The sequence below is a fragment of the Liolophura sinensis genome, chromosome 6 (assembly GCF_032854445.1).
Source record: "Liolophura sinensis isolate JHLJ2023 chromosome 6, CUHK_Ljap_v2, whole genome shotgun sequence".
NCBI lineage: Eukaryota > Metazoa > Mollusca > Polyplacophora > Chitonida > Chitonidae > Liolophura > Liolophura sinensis.
Genome location: NC_088300.1, coordinates 26,911,118 through 26,928,505, shown reverse-complemented (window position 1 = coordinate 26,928,505; position 17,388 = coordinate 26,911,118). Strand labels below are relative to the sequence as shown.

Here is a 17,388-nt window from a genome sequence, read left to right as displayed (position 1 = left end):
GCACTGGGACTTCATGTCAAAATTTGAAACACAATCTTAGAGTTAGCTGCTAAACTATCCACAGCTGGGTTCCATTTCGGTCAAATAGTCTCAGTTGTCAAGGGCCTTATGCTCCTAAACAAGAAATCTCTTACACCAGTCAGCCAGGAAAGGAACTGAGTCAATCAATAAGACAAAAAATTCTCTCCTTTCTCATTTCAAAATTTTTGAGTACAGCGGACAGTCCAAAGCAGACTTACTCTGATGTCCAGGCATGACTATGTGATTATGGTTTTCCACTACTTCAGCAGTATTTCAACCAAAGAGACCTAGAGAAACTGACTTGTAGAAAGTTCAAAACACTGGATGGACAAAACAGTAAGCAAAGAAATGCCAACAGATTAGAACATTGTGTCCATACTGTCATTCAGAACAGTAAAAGACAAAGGAATTTCTTTACATTCAATGCATTTATTTATACCATAAGCATTAAAAGGTTTCAAGAGGAATTTCCACTTAATTAAAACATACAAAAAAAAATCAATTTTGTATTCAATTCTTTAAAATTGTTCCAAATATTCTTAAAATTAGATGCTGTAACAGCCAACCATCTTCCAGTTTTATTCATTATTCATAAAATTCTGACAAAAAGTCATTATTCTTAATAACTTGACAAAGGATTATTATTAATAAAATCTTGACAAAAATTCATAAAATTTGGACAAAGGATCTTTAGATTTAGTATAAAATCCTAGTGGATCATTATTCATAAAATTCAGACACAAGACCATCAGACCTGTTATAAAATTCTGACAAAAGATGCAGACTGACAACAAATAACAAAAGCAATCACGTAACAATACTGTTGAACATTTCAGAGGCATCAATTTACGTGAACCAAATTTGCAAAGAGAGAGTCCAGGTAAAACCACAGTCATTAACGTCAACTGCTCTGTTTCTTAGCGGCTTGCGCCAAAATTTTTTGTTTCCACAGCTGGAAGTTAACCTTAGGATCGTTGTTTTCAGTGTCTCTGACTTGCTTCACAGGAACAGCTTCTTCCTCTAAAATACACAGAATAAAGACTGTAAGAGTGAGAGACCACGATGTGCTTTATCACTAAATGTATATACTAACGAGCAATGTAATGGCTGGGCCCTGAGTGAATCGTTCAGCTAAAGTGTTGTCTCAGCTAATCAGCACCTGGCTCCGAAGGTTTTAGATTCAAATCAAGCACTAATTCAGCATGCTGTTTCAAGCTGTTTTTCTTTTGTTTTTTTTGTTTTTTTTTGTCAGCAAACAGGCAGAAGACAGTGGTTTTCCTTGGGCACTTGTTTCTTCCGCTCGTATACCAGATTGCTGATATGTAAGTGAAAAATTAATTGAAAACTGCATTCAACACCACACAAATAAATAATCATTTTTCCCAACTCCAGTGTACTCTTGTGTGTTGCCATGTTGGAAGCCATTTTGTCAGACTGCTGACATAATTCATTCCAACTGCAAATAAACAGATGCTATGAGCTCTAGACATCTCATGAATTTACTGAACTGCCTCAAGATTGCTACCGGCAGGAGAATCCAGTGAGATCATACTATGCTGGCCCTGGGTAAACCACTCCTAAACCAGCCCCAAGGGAAAGAAATACATACACCAATACAATGTTCTGTATAAACAGAAATGTCTCCCACTTAAGAGGCAAAGAGGATGCCATCATACTGGCATCTTATTTCCCTCAGCAGGTTATATCTTGCACACCACAGCTAGATAGCTTACCTAAGACGGCCTGCTCTAATTCTTCATAAAATGACTTTCCTCTCTTTCGGTTTGGGGACTTTTTATCACCTGAAACAGAAACACCGTGAAATAATGAAAATCTTTCCCATTTGTTATTTCTAGGCAGTTGGTTTACACTGCTCAACAAAATTGCTTGTGTCTAACCTGTGATATCCAGTGTTATTTTGTCCATTCCTAAACAAGTGCTTTCGGCCAGCCTGTGATATTTTGTACATTAATATGCAACTACTTGTGACATCCACGGCTCTTTTGTCCATTCCTACACAGCTGTTTGTGACTAACCTATGACATCCTGTGCTATTTTGTCCATTCCTACAAAACAGATTGTCATTAACCTGTGACATCTTGTGCTATTTTGTCCTTTCCTACACAACTTTTTGTTACTAACCTGTGACAGCCTGTGATATTTTGTCCATTCCTACACAACAGATTCTCATTAACCTGTGACATCTTTTGCTATTTTGTCTATTCCTACACAACTTCTCGCGATTAACCTGTGACGTGTGCTATTTTGTCCATTCCTACACAATTGTTTGTGTGACTAACCTGTGATACCCTGTGCTATTTTGTCCATTCCTACACAACAGATTCTCATTAACCTGTGACATCTTGTGCTATTGTGTCCTTTCCTACACAACTTTTTGTTACTAACCTGTGCTATTTTGTCCATTCCTACACAACAGTTTGTCATTAACCTGTGAAATCGTGTGCTATTTTGTTCATCCCTACACAAGTGTTTGTGGCTAACCTGTGACATCCTATGCTAGATTGTCCATTCCTACACAGCTGTTTGTTACTTACTACTGACATTCAGCCCATTTTGTCCATTCCTACACAATTGTTTGTGTGACTAACCTGTGATATCCTGTGCTATATTGCCCATGTCCACCAATAGTCTTTCATAGGTAGTTCTTTTCACTGATGCCACATCCCGTAACTTTGACCACTCAACTCTCACCTTCAGCTTTCTGCAAAGTAAAAAAAAAAACCCAAAAAAAACAACATTAGTTTCCTTAAACTAATTTGAATATAACTGTAAATATATCAATCTTTACAATGCTAAAATAAAACTGGGAGCCTGTGTTGTTTTTTCTAAGATTATTATTCTTTTCATAATCTGCTTTGTGGTGTTCTTCTTGAAATCTTCAAATCACAGTCATTATTCAATGACAATATCCATTACCAAATCACTTAAATATATACAGTACAGTGTATGTACTGGTATAAAACTTTAACACACCACAGCCCTACCAGTACTTAGCCACTATACTGATACATGTATTGAAATCCTTTCAGAAATTTCTTCTATACAACCACTTATAGAATTGCCTTGTAATTTAATATTCATGCACCCACCTAATGGAGATTTTTGGAGAAGTTTGGACATTTTATTAAAATCTGTCAAAATCCATGGAAGATCACCATAGGCAGATTTAGCCATGTGACAACCTATTTCTGAACTTTGAAAAATAAATATGCAGTTTAGATGTAGCTTATAAATAAATCAACTAAATCTGACTTCAGCAAGATTGATTCTCTGGCATCTTAGTTGACATAGTAAAAATATTGTCTTTATTTCATACATCTACAGTTTCAACAAGTACCCTGTAGCAACAAACTATTTTCCTGCCATTTAATATAAACAAAAAACATTTAATTAGACTTCTGATAGATGTACCAGTATGGGAAAAGTGAAAATTTTCACAACCCTGCATTGTGTTATCAGAATGAATCAATGCGAAAGTATCCACCGTCATGTACATGTATGTCTTTAAACAATGTGACAAATGTTTCTTCTTTCTTTTTCTCGCTTTGTTTGTTTTTCACATAACATGAGAATCTATTACAATCAAACTAATCCATGTCAACGTACATGCCACTTTCCACATTGACACTACAAGCCAAGCCTACAAAAGAGAAAGAATTAAACGATGTTTTTTCATGAAAGTAAACAAAACATAACGTTTTTGCCAACTTGACATCTAATTAAAGGTACATTGTTTTGTCAGTTCTTGTACAAACAGTGAAATGAGAACATCTGAAGGCCTGGGAATTTCACTGATGCACTTCTATATGTAGGAGAGCAGAGAGCAGGCAGGATTGGGCTGTGAGGTTTTGGTGCAGATGGGTGGGGGGAGGTTTGTTTGGGGATCACCCACAGTTATCAGTGTTTCTCACCTACAAGCTGCACACAATGCCGCTGACAGGAACAGAGGGCTTCTAAAGTCCATTTCCTGACAAGACTTCTCATTCTGAACTGCAACATACCTGTAAACATCAGACAAATGTACATATTTTGTTTCCTTTCACACAGGAAAAAAATCCAGAAGAAACATCAACAATAGTTTCTCAGGTAACAAATGCAATAAAATGGTTAATATTAACCATTTATTAATAATAATAATATTAATATTAATAACCAAACGTTTGCTTAATTAATACAAAACTAAGTTTCTGAAAAGTGCCCTATATTAGACAGATGTTTTAACAACATATAGCCTACTCATAGACATTGTTTGATGGCAATGCTAACTGCTATGGGTAGATCAAGATAACTTCTGTATCAACCTGCAGCTATATATTAAAGTTGTTGTCTGTCTGTGACTGTGGATAACATTACAGACGTGCCATCTTTTAACATTCACTTCATGAGGTGCCCGAGTACAGGGCAGCATCCACTTTTAGCGAGATATCACAGCCATTGTGAATATGTGCTTGTTATAAGGGACTCACAGAAGATTGGTTTTGTAACTAATTGATCTCCCTCAGAAAATAAATATGATTATAATCATTAGTACTGTAACAGCTGCGTCAGAACTGGAGGGGGACAGAGGGCCCCACCAATTTTTATGTTCCACGGAGAATTTGACCCTACATGGAAATGCAAATTATATTGCAGCACCTAGTTCAGAATTTTAACTCTTCCACTTTTGCTGTACTAATATGAACAACAATAGAAATCATTAGATAATAACTATTTCTTAATCAACCAGATTAAGCACATGTATAATTACATAAATGATCTGCTACTGCATCTGACTAAATAGACAACTTAGGCTATTTGGCTTTCAGAAATAACCTGAAGTAAGACAGTGTTCAGAATTTGCTTAAATAAAAAGTGTGCAAAAGTGTGAAATGAATATTCAGCTATTTTTTTTTCATAAACAATCAAACAACCCTTTTAAATTGGTCTTGTATTATTATTATTAACTGAAAGTCCACGGAATATTGACATTTCTCTTGCTTCTCGTAATTTGCACAATGCCTTACACATGTTATAAGGTGATTTTTCATTTTATCAGAATGTGTGATAAAGCTACCATTTGCAGAAAGGCTACCATATCTTAATTTACTTCTACTGACCCTATAAACATGTTAGTACCAATTAAGCTTGGCCAGCTCAGGTGGTAACGATATCTTGTCTGGCCTGTGGATCAAAGATACTGTATCACAAATGAATACAGATGTACAAGTACTGTACCCGGTAGTTATCCTGAAAACTGCATTTTTAGAGCCAAATAAATGTCATAAAAAATAGTTATGAAACTAATATCCTCTGACAAAATCCACTTATAACACCTTTCCACCATCAATAGAACTCACAGAAATTAAATAACTTAGTGATGGGCGAAATCTTAGATCAATAGAACTCACAGAAATTAAATAACTTAGTGATGGGCGAAATCTTAGATCTCTTAAACACTGCCTTAAAACATGCAAAAAAACATACTACATGTATTACTACTTTCCTTCTGTTTTCCTGTGTCTTTGTTAATCTCAACCAAATTTATCTGATTGTTGTTTTATACCATAGGACAGTCAGTTTTGGGGTGTAGGAAATGGGGGGTACTTGGACTAAACCAGCGACCTTTGGCAAGTAACTGACAAACTTTCCCAGTTGTGATGTACAGATATGCACACCATATCGGTGGAGGACAAGCATTCTCCAATGAATGTTAGACTATGCAAACAGCTCATTGTCAGTAAAGATGCACAAGCAATAAATGCAGGGGAATCTAGAAATTCCCTGTGGGTTTGAACCCGCAACCCTTGTCTTTATTCTATAGGAAAGCAAGCACCAGGCCATGACCTCTCTCCATAGTGACAATTAACTCTGTACCACAACAGGTCACATTAACTTTGAGGCTGATAGCAGTTGTGTGACTAATGGTGCCATCAATTTCAAATGCTTTTATGTGCAATGTCATTACCATTTTGGTGTAAGCTAAAATCATCAATCCATATTAAATTGGATTGCAAGAGTCTTGGATTAAATCTTTAATAACAGAGATGTTTGTAGTACTTTGAATTTTATTGGACTAGCACAAAAGTTTTACAACACATAAAACAAAAGCAAATAAACAGTATGCACAGGAAAACAAATCAACTTAAAACTGCACAAACTGGAATAGATAAGAAAAAAGTGAATGTAGAGCAAAATACAAAACCTTTAAGAGATAAATGGGAACATTTTATTTCATCTTCAGGTCATTTTGCTTCACTTCTTTACAAAAACAAACATCCATATACAATTTATCTTAATGGAAAATGAATTATCACAGTTTCTTCTTGGATACCATAAAACTGTCGTGACTTAAAGATTAGAATATGCTACAAACTATAACTGAGAATCAAATCACAACAAAATCAACACAAGATAACAAATACTTGCATAATTAATTAAAATCATACCAAATAATATGAGGACTACAAGGAACATTGTATTAGGTATTAGAAAAATAATCTATGAATTCCAGAGCTGCTTCCACAATCATTTGTGGCTGAGATGATTTTTACCCTGACAACAACTTCTATAATTTCCCAGGACAACAGATTCAGGCGATGTATATTAAAAAGTTGTTTGAATTGATGAATGATGTTCACTTGTAGTTGTATCTCTGGCTAAGTTTTCATTAAGAAGATTCTTAACATAACGTTTGAAAATGTTCCCAATGAAATCTGACCGGGATCTTCACTGTCGTAACGTGTACAAGTATTTAAATGGATATGCGTTTGTAAAATTTGCCTGTTTTAACAATTACACGTAATATCTAACTTTTAAACCAGTGAGAAATAGAAATAATGAATAATTTTATAATATATGACTTTCTCACAAATGAAATGTTAATGAGAAATAGAAGCATTAAATACAGCCATATTCTGATTGACTGGACTGAGACGAATAACCTTGGTCTGCGGTTCACCAGTGCTCACTGACTGAGGCCTTGCTTTAACCTGACCTTGACGGTAACTTTCAATGTCATGGGGAGTTAACATGGCAGCCAGCTCCAGTGAATCTCTAATGCGACATAATAGTTCATAATTTTCTCTGCCACTGACCGTCAGGGTGAAACACTCATCATCTCCTTCAAATTTTCTTTTCTTCCCTTGTCCTTGAAGAACTTTTGAAGTGAGTGGCGTTTTTGTTAGTTTCTTGGATTGCTGACCGGGAGGTGCAAGCAGCTTCTCGTCATTTTTGCGATCTCGTCCAGGGCAGGCGCAGATGCGCACCTCAACTGCAGCACGACCTAGAACGACATGATCCTTCTCTAATGTGAAGACAACTTGGATTGGTCGTCTGTTCGGTCCGCCTACACATGACCCAAGGCACATGAACTGGAAGAGGTTGACCACCCAATCAGATCCTGCCTGAGCAGCCTCATGAGGAATTATGACACTCTGACGACCACTCAACCTATCATCGACATACTGCGCATACTTGTGTTCACAGCGCAGGAAATGTGATGGAGCAGGATGGTTCTCGTTGTACTCCTTACAGGTGGCATGATTCGGGCACCGTCTCACCACATCCTGCACATGCTCAGACTTGGCAAAGACGGCCATTGCACGGATACTGGTGCCCGCAGGTGGTGGATGGAGAGTCTTAAACTGGACAGGACAGGAAGACGCCATTCGGACATAGAGTTTCTTGAACATGGGGGAGTACGTCCATGATGTTGACTTTGTCTCCTTCTCGGGTTTAGGAATTGAGATTTCGAAGCCATAGTCACCTGCATAGTTAACATGTGATGGGATGGCATGTTGTGTGGAGTAGTGCTGAAGGGCAATCCCAGCATTCCCTGTCACAGGTGGTGGTGACTGAAAGTAGGCCAGTGACATGTCAAATAATACTCAAACATGACTTACTCACAATAAATATCAGGATATTAACTGATCATCAAAATCAAGTGAACATCACTCAAAATGAAGCTGTACAAATACAGTGAGTATGAAAATATTTTTTATTTGTCTAGTTTAAGGACTAGAGTCAACCCACCACTGACAAAACATTGAAATGACAATTAACATGCAATAACGCAAACCATTAATGGTTAACATTACAATACATTTATAGGTGAATGTAAACTATGTTATATCAAAAACTGTTGTTGAATTATGCTACATCAGTTTATTTTACAGTAAGTCAATAACATTTCAGTTCAAAATTTCAAGAACTAAAAATACAACACAGATTATGTCAATGTTTTCATTTATTCATAATCAATGAGAATAAATTCCAAATGTGCAGATTTTATCAGCAACTTTAATATCGTGTTTCAGCGTTCGGTTTAGAGATTACCCACCTGATGGAAGTAGAGGCTCTGCTGAGAACTGTCCACCGTTGGCGACTGACAATCTGGACTGGAACTTCGGCTGTTGGAATCCCTTTGCTTCATAATTGGATGAAGCATTTCAGATATACTATTTTCCAATGGCAGCTCATACTTATCCTTGTGAAAATCATCCGGTTTGGACCGAGACTCATCCAAGTGCGGTAAACTACTGTAATCTTCAGTGCTGATGGATTCGCCGATGGTCTGCCATAAATACTCGAACATGTCCGCAGGTTTGACATTGACCTCTGATCCTTGACACAGTAGTACATGGTTTGACATGATTGAGAGAGGTAATGACTATGACAAAGTGATAAAATCAAAAAAATGATACACATTCCTGAAAACCTCTATGCTTAAATACAGTTCCTCAGCCAATCAAATTCCGCCAGAGAAAAACACCAAAAACAGATAGTGAGTTGTTCTCAGGTTGCGGAGCTTTTCAACCTTTGATCCTTAATTAGAGCTGAAAGTAATGATATTTGGCCAAACAGTTTACAGTTAGCACATCAACACATAATAGGATTTTTAATTCTCTGATAATTACCTAGCCCAAGCTGATATCTCTTTGATGTTCTCACTCTATCTTGATCCCCGCCCTAAACATACTGTCCCACCCCCTGCTTACCCCCTCATGGGAAGGTAACAGATCAGGGGGGCAGGGGCAAGTATTCTCAGACCCCCTAGTAGGTAAGCCATTCAGCTTTTCATAAACACTTGGCTCAACTTTACACATTAATCATATGCAAGGTGTGTAGTCAATAATAGGGCTATCCCAAAACAATGAAAGGAAAATTCCACAACAAACTAAACTACAGTTAATTTATTACTTAAACAGTTACTTGAATAAACAGCTCATCTCAGATTGTGTTATACAGTAATCTTCTATCAACATTTAGAAATTGGTAATCAAAATGGATGTAAATTGAACAAGTCTACATGTACGTTGGTAGGTGAGCCAAATTTTTCAAACTAAAGATTTGTTAAATATTCATTTTTGTGTGAGCTACTTTGGTCATACTTATAATTCTAAAGGACTCATATTATATATATATAATATTTGGTAGTTTCTCATTTCCTTCAACACAATTTTCTGTATTCCAACTGCGTTTTAAAAGACACTGAATCTGCAGATCAATTTATCAACCTCGTGGTTTCAGTTTTTAATACTTAACTAACATCCCATTTAAGTTTTTATTGTACAATTATAAACCTAATTTGAATGATGGAGAAGGATATGCATGATTTTCACAGGTATAATTCACCATGTCTGTTTCTGCCAATTAGTGTCAGATACACACAGCTGTCCCAAACAATGTCAAATGACATGCCACAAACGAGACCTTCACGTACTGCACATCTGTACAAAACGGCAAATTTTCTCACTTTTTTCATGTATATTTTTTTCACATTCTGCTTGCCAACACTAGTCGCCTACTAATTGATGAATAACAACCCGTTACAGATAAAGTAATAATGTCTTTCACTGAAAACAGACGAATGAAAATGTTTTAGATGAAATTATGCCTGAAGGCTTAACTCATCTTTTCTTTCAAATCCAATGCGAAGCTCTCAAGCTGTGACATCACAACAAGCTGGGGGGCTGGGGTAAGTCATTGCATTTTAACATGGGTACATACAATAAGTAGCATAATAATAATCCATGAATGTTATTACCTGAAATATTTATTATAGAGGATATGCACGCTAAGTCAATGGTCATGTTATGTGGATTATTATCATTTTCGTATATACCGCAAAAAATCCTGTTAAAATGCCGTGATTTAACCCAAAAAGTGGAAAATGGCTCTCGTGTCGTAACCAAACTCCTGTGTTCAGCTAATTCAAGTTCTCCTTTGAAATCCGATGCATCTTTTCAAAGGATATTGTTAAATGAAAATTACCAGCAAATTTTACATGACAACCACAGATTAAATTGCATGTGACACTTTTTTAAATAATACATGTATCCTTTAGTTTAAATTAGACCTTCAAATTTAACAACAGATACAAAGACTTCTAAAGCCAAATTCTAGACGAAACATTACCATCAAATAATACAAAAAGAACTGAATAAATGAATTTTCTTCCCGATATTTCAGTCCTAGGCCACCTCACACAGAACAAATTTACTGTCTAGTTTCAACCACTAAAGGACTTTTTTCCGTGGAACTCATGCACACAAATTATTACGAAAATGATGCTAAAAATGATCTGTTTGTCTTATTAAAGATCCAAGATTCATTAAACTGTGCAAATTATTTCTGAGCATCCCATAGTTTCAAAATTTTGGTAGCAGTGGCGATTGAAAACGTTGCAGAATTAGGGTATATTATGAATGCTCATAATAAAGCGAAGTCAGCTAAAGGAAAACCTCATATCCTGAATATGTGTATCAAGGGTGTCCTTTGTGTAACATGTATAGGCTAAAAAACGAAGTGGGCAGTACATATTCATGGACAGATGGACACTGGGTCTGGTTCCTTCTGTTAATTGCTATTACTTAACATTCTGAGAAAGATAAGTAACTGTAATTTTTTCTACTCACAACTCACAAGATTAAATTCATTATAATACTTTTTAGATTTACACATGAAATTCATGTTTTGTAATTTCTCAGACTTCAGAATGTTAGTGACACACTTGGAGATTCAGAGAATCCTTGTAGGTTTGATTGAGTAAGACGTTTGAGTCATAGTGACACACTTGGAGATTCAGAGAATCCTTGTAGGTTTGATTGAGTAAGACGTTTGAATCATAGTGACACTTGGAGATTCAGAGAATCCTTGTAGGTTTGATTGAGTAAGACGTTCGAATCATAGTGACACACTTGGAGATTCAGAGAATCCTTGTAGGTTTGATTGAGTAAGACGTTCGAATCATAGTGACACACTTGGAGAGTCAGAGAATCCTTGTAGGTTTGACTGAGTAAGACGTTCGAATCATAGTGACACACTTGGAGATTCAGAGAATCCTTGTAGGTTTGATTGAGTAAGACGTTCGAATCATAGTGACACACTTGGAGATTCAGAGAATCCTTGTAGGTTTGATTGAGTAAGACATTCGAATCATAGTGACACACTTGGAGATTCAGAGAATCCTTGTAGGTTTGATTGAGTAAGACGTTTGAATCATAGTGACACACTTGGAGATTCAGAGAATCCTTGTAGGTTTGATTGAGTAAGACTTTTGAATCATAGTGACACACTTGGAGATTCAGAGAATCCTTGTAGGTTTGATTGAGTAAGACTTTTGAATCATAGTGACACACTTGGAGATTCAGAGAATCCTTGTAGGTTTGACTGAGTAAGACGTTTGAATCATAGTGACACACTTGGAGATTCAGAGAATCCTTGTAGGTTTGACTGAGTAAGACGTTTGAATCATAGTGACACACTTGGAGATTCAGAGAATCCTTGTAGGTTTGATTGAGTAAGACGTTTGAATCATAGTGACACACTTGGAGATTCAGAGAATCCTTGTAGGTTTGATTGAGTAAGACGTTTGAATCATAGTGACACACTTGGAGATTCAGAGAATCCTTGTAGGTTTGATTGAGTAAGACTTTTGAATCATAGTGGCTCACTTGGAGATTCAAAGATTTCATGTAGATTGGATGGAGTAAAGTACCCCTCAAAGACATACATCCTTGTACAGCTGAATTTTAGCACAGCAACAATGATGGACATAGACTGCCACATTTTGATTGAGTGTGCTGAAGACGTTTTGAAACTGTTCATGATTCTACTGTACTTTAAGTGATACCTTTTCAGTACTTAATTTTACAGGTAATACAGATGAAATGTGGGGAAAAAATCATAAATTAATGCGGTCAGGTCAAGAACAAAAAAGTATAGTTGTATGTTATTTAGGTGTAAGATACGTTACCGCTAATCCTCACTAATCCACTACAGGTCCAGACTATGCCAAAATACTATAATTTACTCCTATGAATTGTCTGCTGTTGGTAAATTCTGAAGCTTACATTACATTTCAGCTACCTTTCTTGGTCATATGTGTATGTGTTTTTTGTTCCAAAATATATACATAACCATCAACAATAAACTGGTATGTAATGTACTAACTGAAAACTGAATATATCAATATAATAAATAGCATGTTCAGAGGCTGCATTGATATCCACAAATTAAGGTGTACTGATCTGTTTGTTAAATTACAGTCCACACCTAAACACCACACACAAAGAAGGCCCTGACAGTTTTTGCTCTTCCTCTATTTATTGTTAATGAGATAATCCCATTGAGTAACAGTTTAACATTTTCTTTTGTTTCAGCTCTGGCTGGATTTTGCTGACCAGTTCTCATATCAAAGGCCCATTGGAGTAAACACCTTAGTAGGGGTCAACACAGGTGTAAAACAGGGATAACTGGATTTCTCCACCGGGGGTGCCATTGAGCCAGATACAATGACCAAAGCAAAAGTTTTCTTTTGAATTTGCCCTTCAAAAAGCAAAGTATTAAAATTGATATATTTTGGTATAAATTATACCCGAAATGAAAGCAACTATTTAGATCTATAAATAATGATAATTTTGTAAAAAACAAACTTGGCATATTTAATACAAATAAGCATAACCTTCATCTTATCTAACGATTCCTGACAAATGATATTATTTAGTAACAACTTGCATTTGTGCAGGAGACTCAACTATTTTGAACCAGTCATGTGATCTTGTGACATGCGACATACATGTAAACAAAAGTATGTGTAGTGTGCATGTGAATTACTTTACTCAACAAATTATAGTTATTCTGATGTGCCCGAGCCAAGAAACAAAAGTGGTGTACATAACACAACCAGCACATAATAATCCTTAGGCCAAATTTAAATTCGCTTTACAGGCTGAATAAAAATTTTGTTCAATGCTGGAATACCTTATAAAATTAAAAATGAAAACTTGAAAATCATCTAATTTGTGGAAAATGTGGATTACCCTGACAATTTTTCCTGTTGAAGATATATCGAAATACATGATCAATAAGCCTTGAAAAACAGGAAAATCATTAATAACATGGAGATCGATCAAAATAAAAAGGTAGATTTACAAGTTTATGTTTATTCCCTTTTTTGAGATTTTAGAGTTGGCTCGCTTGTACAACACAAAATACAACTGGTAAAATACCTAGAAGTGTGAGACTATAGACATCTTAGAACATTTTCAGCTTACTTAGGATATCCTGACTTTTTTTTCCTTATTTAACATTTTATACCACTTCTACCATACACCCTTCTCTCCGTATGCATACATATAACTCAAACAACTTGTTTTCACGTACCAACATTAATTAGCATTTATAAGTCTCCCAACACATCCTATCCCACATATCAACAATAGCTTGCTATAAATCGGACCAAAATTTATCACATGCTAAAATTGTTATAAAGGGGACTAAAATATCCTGATTAGCCACCATTTTACATCTTCTCTAACATGTCACAAAATCATTCCTCATCAGTAAATTTTCACATGCACCATCACCAAAAATATATTCTCTTTTTAGGAAGGGGATATACATGAACTGTTGCATTTGCAAAAAATACCTAGATATACCAGACTTTCTGCAGATACATGTATTTTCAAAACACTCAATATTTATGTGCCTTTAATGTTCCAAACAAAACCAATTTAATACAGATAACCCTCAACACACCTGAATTTGTAAACTTACAAAGCTGAAATTTCCATACATGTCATAGGAACTTTTCACCTTGATTTAAACACACTTTAGAATTGAGAAGGTCAACTCCCTACTGGGAGACTGCACATCCTGTTTATATACTCCATATCTGAAGGAGCAGATGAAAAGAGACAGCAAAACACTGTCGGAAAACAGACACAACCTAATCAAATATTCTTGAAACATCATTTTTTATGGTGGCTCATTGAAACTGAGTGGTATCAGTGAGGTTACATGCATATATTTTGACCTCAAACAGTTTGTTTCAATTATAATTGGAGGAATGAATATATGAATATATACGCATTCTGAAATGCGAGTCTTGCAGTCTGTGTGTGTAAAGAGGCAAAATCTTAATGTGACAAGACTGGTCAGAAAAATCTAAGCTTTTGACAGCATTGTATTCAGTTAAAACATTCTAAAAGATTTAACCTACCTATTTTCCTGCACAGTATTTAACATGTTTTAATCAGATATCTTTCATGTCCTGTTTTCTGTGCCTATTAAGAGATTTTCGAACTTTGATAAAGTACTTTTGATCGCTCTCTTAGAGGAAGATAACCAGACTTACCTGCGTAGGATTTCCTCTGCCAGTGATGTAGCTTCAGTGCAGCCGTACTGGACAGCCATCTCCTTCAGAGTCTGAGCAGTTTCCAGGCCTAACAGACTCTCTAATGCCTTCACCGAACTCAAATATGTCCTCTTATTTAGGCCAGACAGTCGCACCAGGTTTTTCTGCACAAAACACAAACATATGAAACACTGATATACAGCAAAAGCTTGTGGATTATTGGTAGGGGAAACTGACCTACCCAAGGTAAAACACATCCTGCTGTAGAAATGGCATACACAAGCATCATCAACTGTTTTTTGGTCACCAAGGCCCCATTAACAGTGAGAGCTGGATTGAAACAAAGAGTCTGATTTGTCTGATCTTGAGAATATGTAATTAATTAGTTGATATCTTCGATTTGGGTGCGATATTATTTCATTATGCAATAAATCAATGCATTTTAACCATATGCAGGGTTTTCATTCAGAATTGGAGAAGGAGGTCAGAGTTTGAAAGTAGCTGGCCGAATTGAAAGTAATTATGTTGCAATTACTACTGGCTTTACATAGTAAAAATGTTCAAAATAGGTGGTGTAGGGGATGGCAGTAGACAGCTACTTGCCCTTTTTGAACACCCTGCACGTGATGCTAATATAACTTGGCACAGTGACCAAGGAGCCTCTCACCAATGCGATGGCTGTGAGTTCAAGTCCAGATTATGCAAGGTTTTCTCTCTGGTCAGTTGTGGCCAACAACCTGCAGATGGTCCTGATTTTCCACCCACCATAATGCTGGCCACTGTCATAATAGTGATATACTCTGGGATAAAACTCCAATCACATAGATGAATAAACCTACTCACTATGAGTAGGAAAAATGGTAAGTAAGGTAAGTAAGGCAAGTAGAAAAGGAATCATACGAGACTTTGGGAAGTGTGGAAAGAAGGGGTTATGACATATATTTAAAAAAATCATGAAATGTGGCTCTCAAATTAGAACAATATGGTGCTAATAACAAAAGTTAAGCAAAAACGTTCAGCTTCGGCAAAATAAAACTAGTTATGTAGTGTTTGACTTATTTCTTACTTAAAAAAAAAAAAAACAACTCCACATTGGACCTGGCAGAAATATACAGATTTAAACAAATTAACAGCTTATAACTGACCTTGTCCAGATGTTCACCACAGTGCTCAGAGGCCAAGTCTAAGCACATGACCACTTCACAGCTGCCTGTGATCTTCAGGGCTGCCAATGCGGTACTGCTTGTCTTCACCTCTATCAACCTGTGGTATTCTTGAGCTTTTCTGAAAGACAATAACAAATATCACAAAAATATCACTTGTCTCTTTAACACCAATACAATGGTTAATACCAACCTGCAACAGCCATGATATTTTGCATATATATATCAGGCCCACAAACATTTAGAAGTTCTCAAGTGCATCCTAAATGAATGTTATCCACTGAATACACAATGTATCTGAGATTAAAAGATGTCAAAACCTAAAGCTGCCAACCCTCTGCTAACAATAATCCAGCTGCTGGAACTTTTAAACTGAGATGTCAAACTGACATCGCAGCACTGTAACTCAAAAGCCTCTTACCAAAGGTGGTCACCATGAGTTCAAGTTCAGCTCATGCTGGTTTCCTCCCTGGTCATATGTGGGAAGGTCTTCCAACAACCTTTGGATCCTCGTGGGTTACCACGAGCTCTGTTTGGTTTCCTCTTGCCATTATATATGTGAAATATTCTTTAGTAGCCTATGGTACAGCGTAATATACAAATCAAATAAATACATAAATAAACATAACTGCCGCCAAGTTTCATATACTCGATCCTTGTGGCAAGGTAGGTGTTGGCTGTTCTAAAAATATATTAAAAGGATTACAGGAAATTTTACTTCAAAATTTATTTTGTTTTATGCCCTTTCTTTTTTATGCCTTCAAGTTTCTTTGTCAGCAGTCTAATTATCTTCAAACAGGCCACCATGCGCCTTGACTGAGATTTTGATGCCAGTATGGAACATGGCGAAGGTCTGTTTGAGTTCTCGTTTCAAATGTTTCAACTGTAGGTTTAACTGTTGTCACCAGAGACAGGGAAGAGAATCTATTCTATCAAACTCAACTGAAAATTATCGTCCCTGAGTAGGTTTTGACGTCTTTAAAACTCGGATAATGTATGGATTAAGCTTGAGTTGTAAAGATAAGACAAATACGTATACGTTCCGAACTCTAAGTTAGCTACTGTGCGTCTAGAGAGGCTCTTTGAGTCTTCGAGCAACGCTGCCCAGGGTGTGTTGTTTGTCTGAAACTTGCATGCATGGAGACGAAGTCGATCTTTAGCTCCAAAGAACCTGAAAATTTCACACCATACCTTAGCACACGCTGGGATGTGATTCCCAGCTTAACGGAAAAGGTCTTCAGAACGTTTTGATTCATATTCTTTTCTCCTCACAAATGTTCCGTTCCTCTTACATCTACAGCATTAAGGTGGAATTTCCCGCGAACAAACGATGTGCGCGTCAACAGAAACATTAAAAATAGTAACCCTCATAAAGACCGGTAGTAGGTTTATGGGTTATGATACGCATAATGGTAAAAACTGTGAAGTACAATTAAAGTTGTCAAAGAAGGTTTTTTTCACCTATTTTACTTACTCTAAAGCAAGCCTATGTTGACTAAATTTGGTAATCATGTATGTCATATCTCGATCTTAAAATAGTTTATACTTTCTCGCCGCTACTCACTC

At 36.3% G+C, this 17,388-nt stretch overlaps 2 protein-coding genes across 2 annotated transcripts; both read right to left on the bottom strand.

The window, feature by feature from the left end:
* Window positions 1–820: 820 nt before the first annotated feature.
* LOC135468278 (origin recognition complex subunit 6-like) lies at window positions 821–17,141 on the bottom strand. Its single transcript, XM_064746438.1, has 7 exons — window positions 17,014–17,141; window positions 15,805–15,943; window positions 14,660–14,823; window positions 3,954–4,043; window positions 2,631–2,743; window positions 1,755–1,823; window positions 821–1,041 (listed from the first exon to the last, which is right to left on the bottom strand). The coding sequence occupies exons 1-7, from the start codon at window positions 17,076–17,078 to the stop codon at window positions 923–925; spliced, it is 759 nt and encodes a 252-aa protein (XP_064602508.1). The 5' UTR covers window positions 17,079–17,141; the 3' UTR covers window positions 821–922.
* Window positions 6,900–8,671, bottom strand: LOC135469280 (cellular tumor antigen p53-like). Its single transcript, XM_064747896.1, has 2 exons — window positions 8,360–8,671; window positions 6,900–7,874 (listed from the first exon to the last, which is right to left on the bottom strand). The coding sequence occupies exons 1-2, from the start codon at window positions 8,669–8,671 to the stop codon at window positions 6,900–6,902; spliced, it is 1,287 nt and encodes a 428-aa protein (XP_064603966.1).
* Window positions 17,142–17,388: the final 247 nt, after the last annotated feature.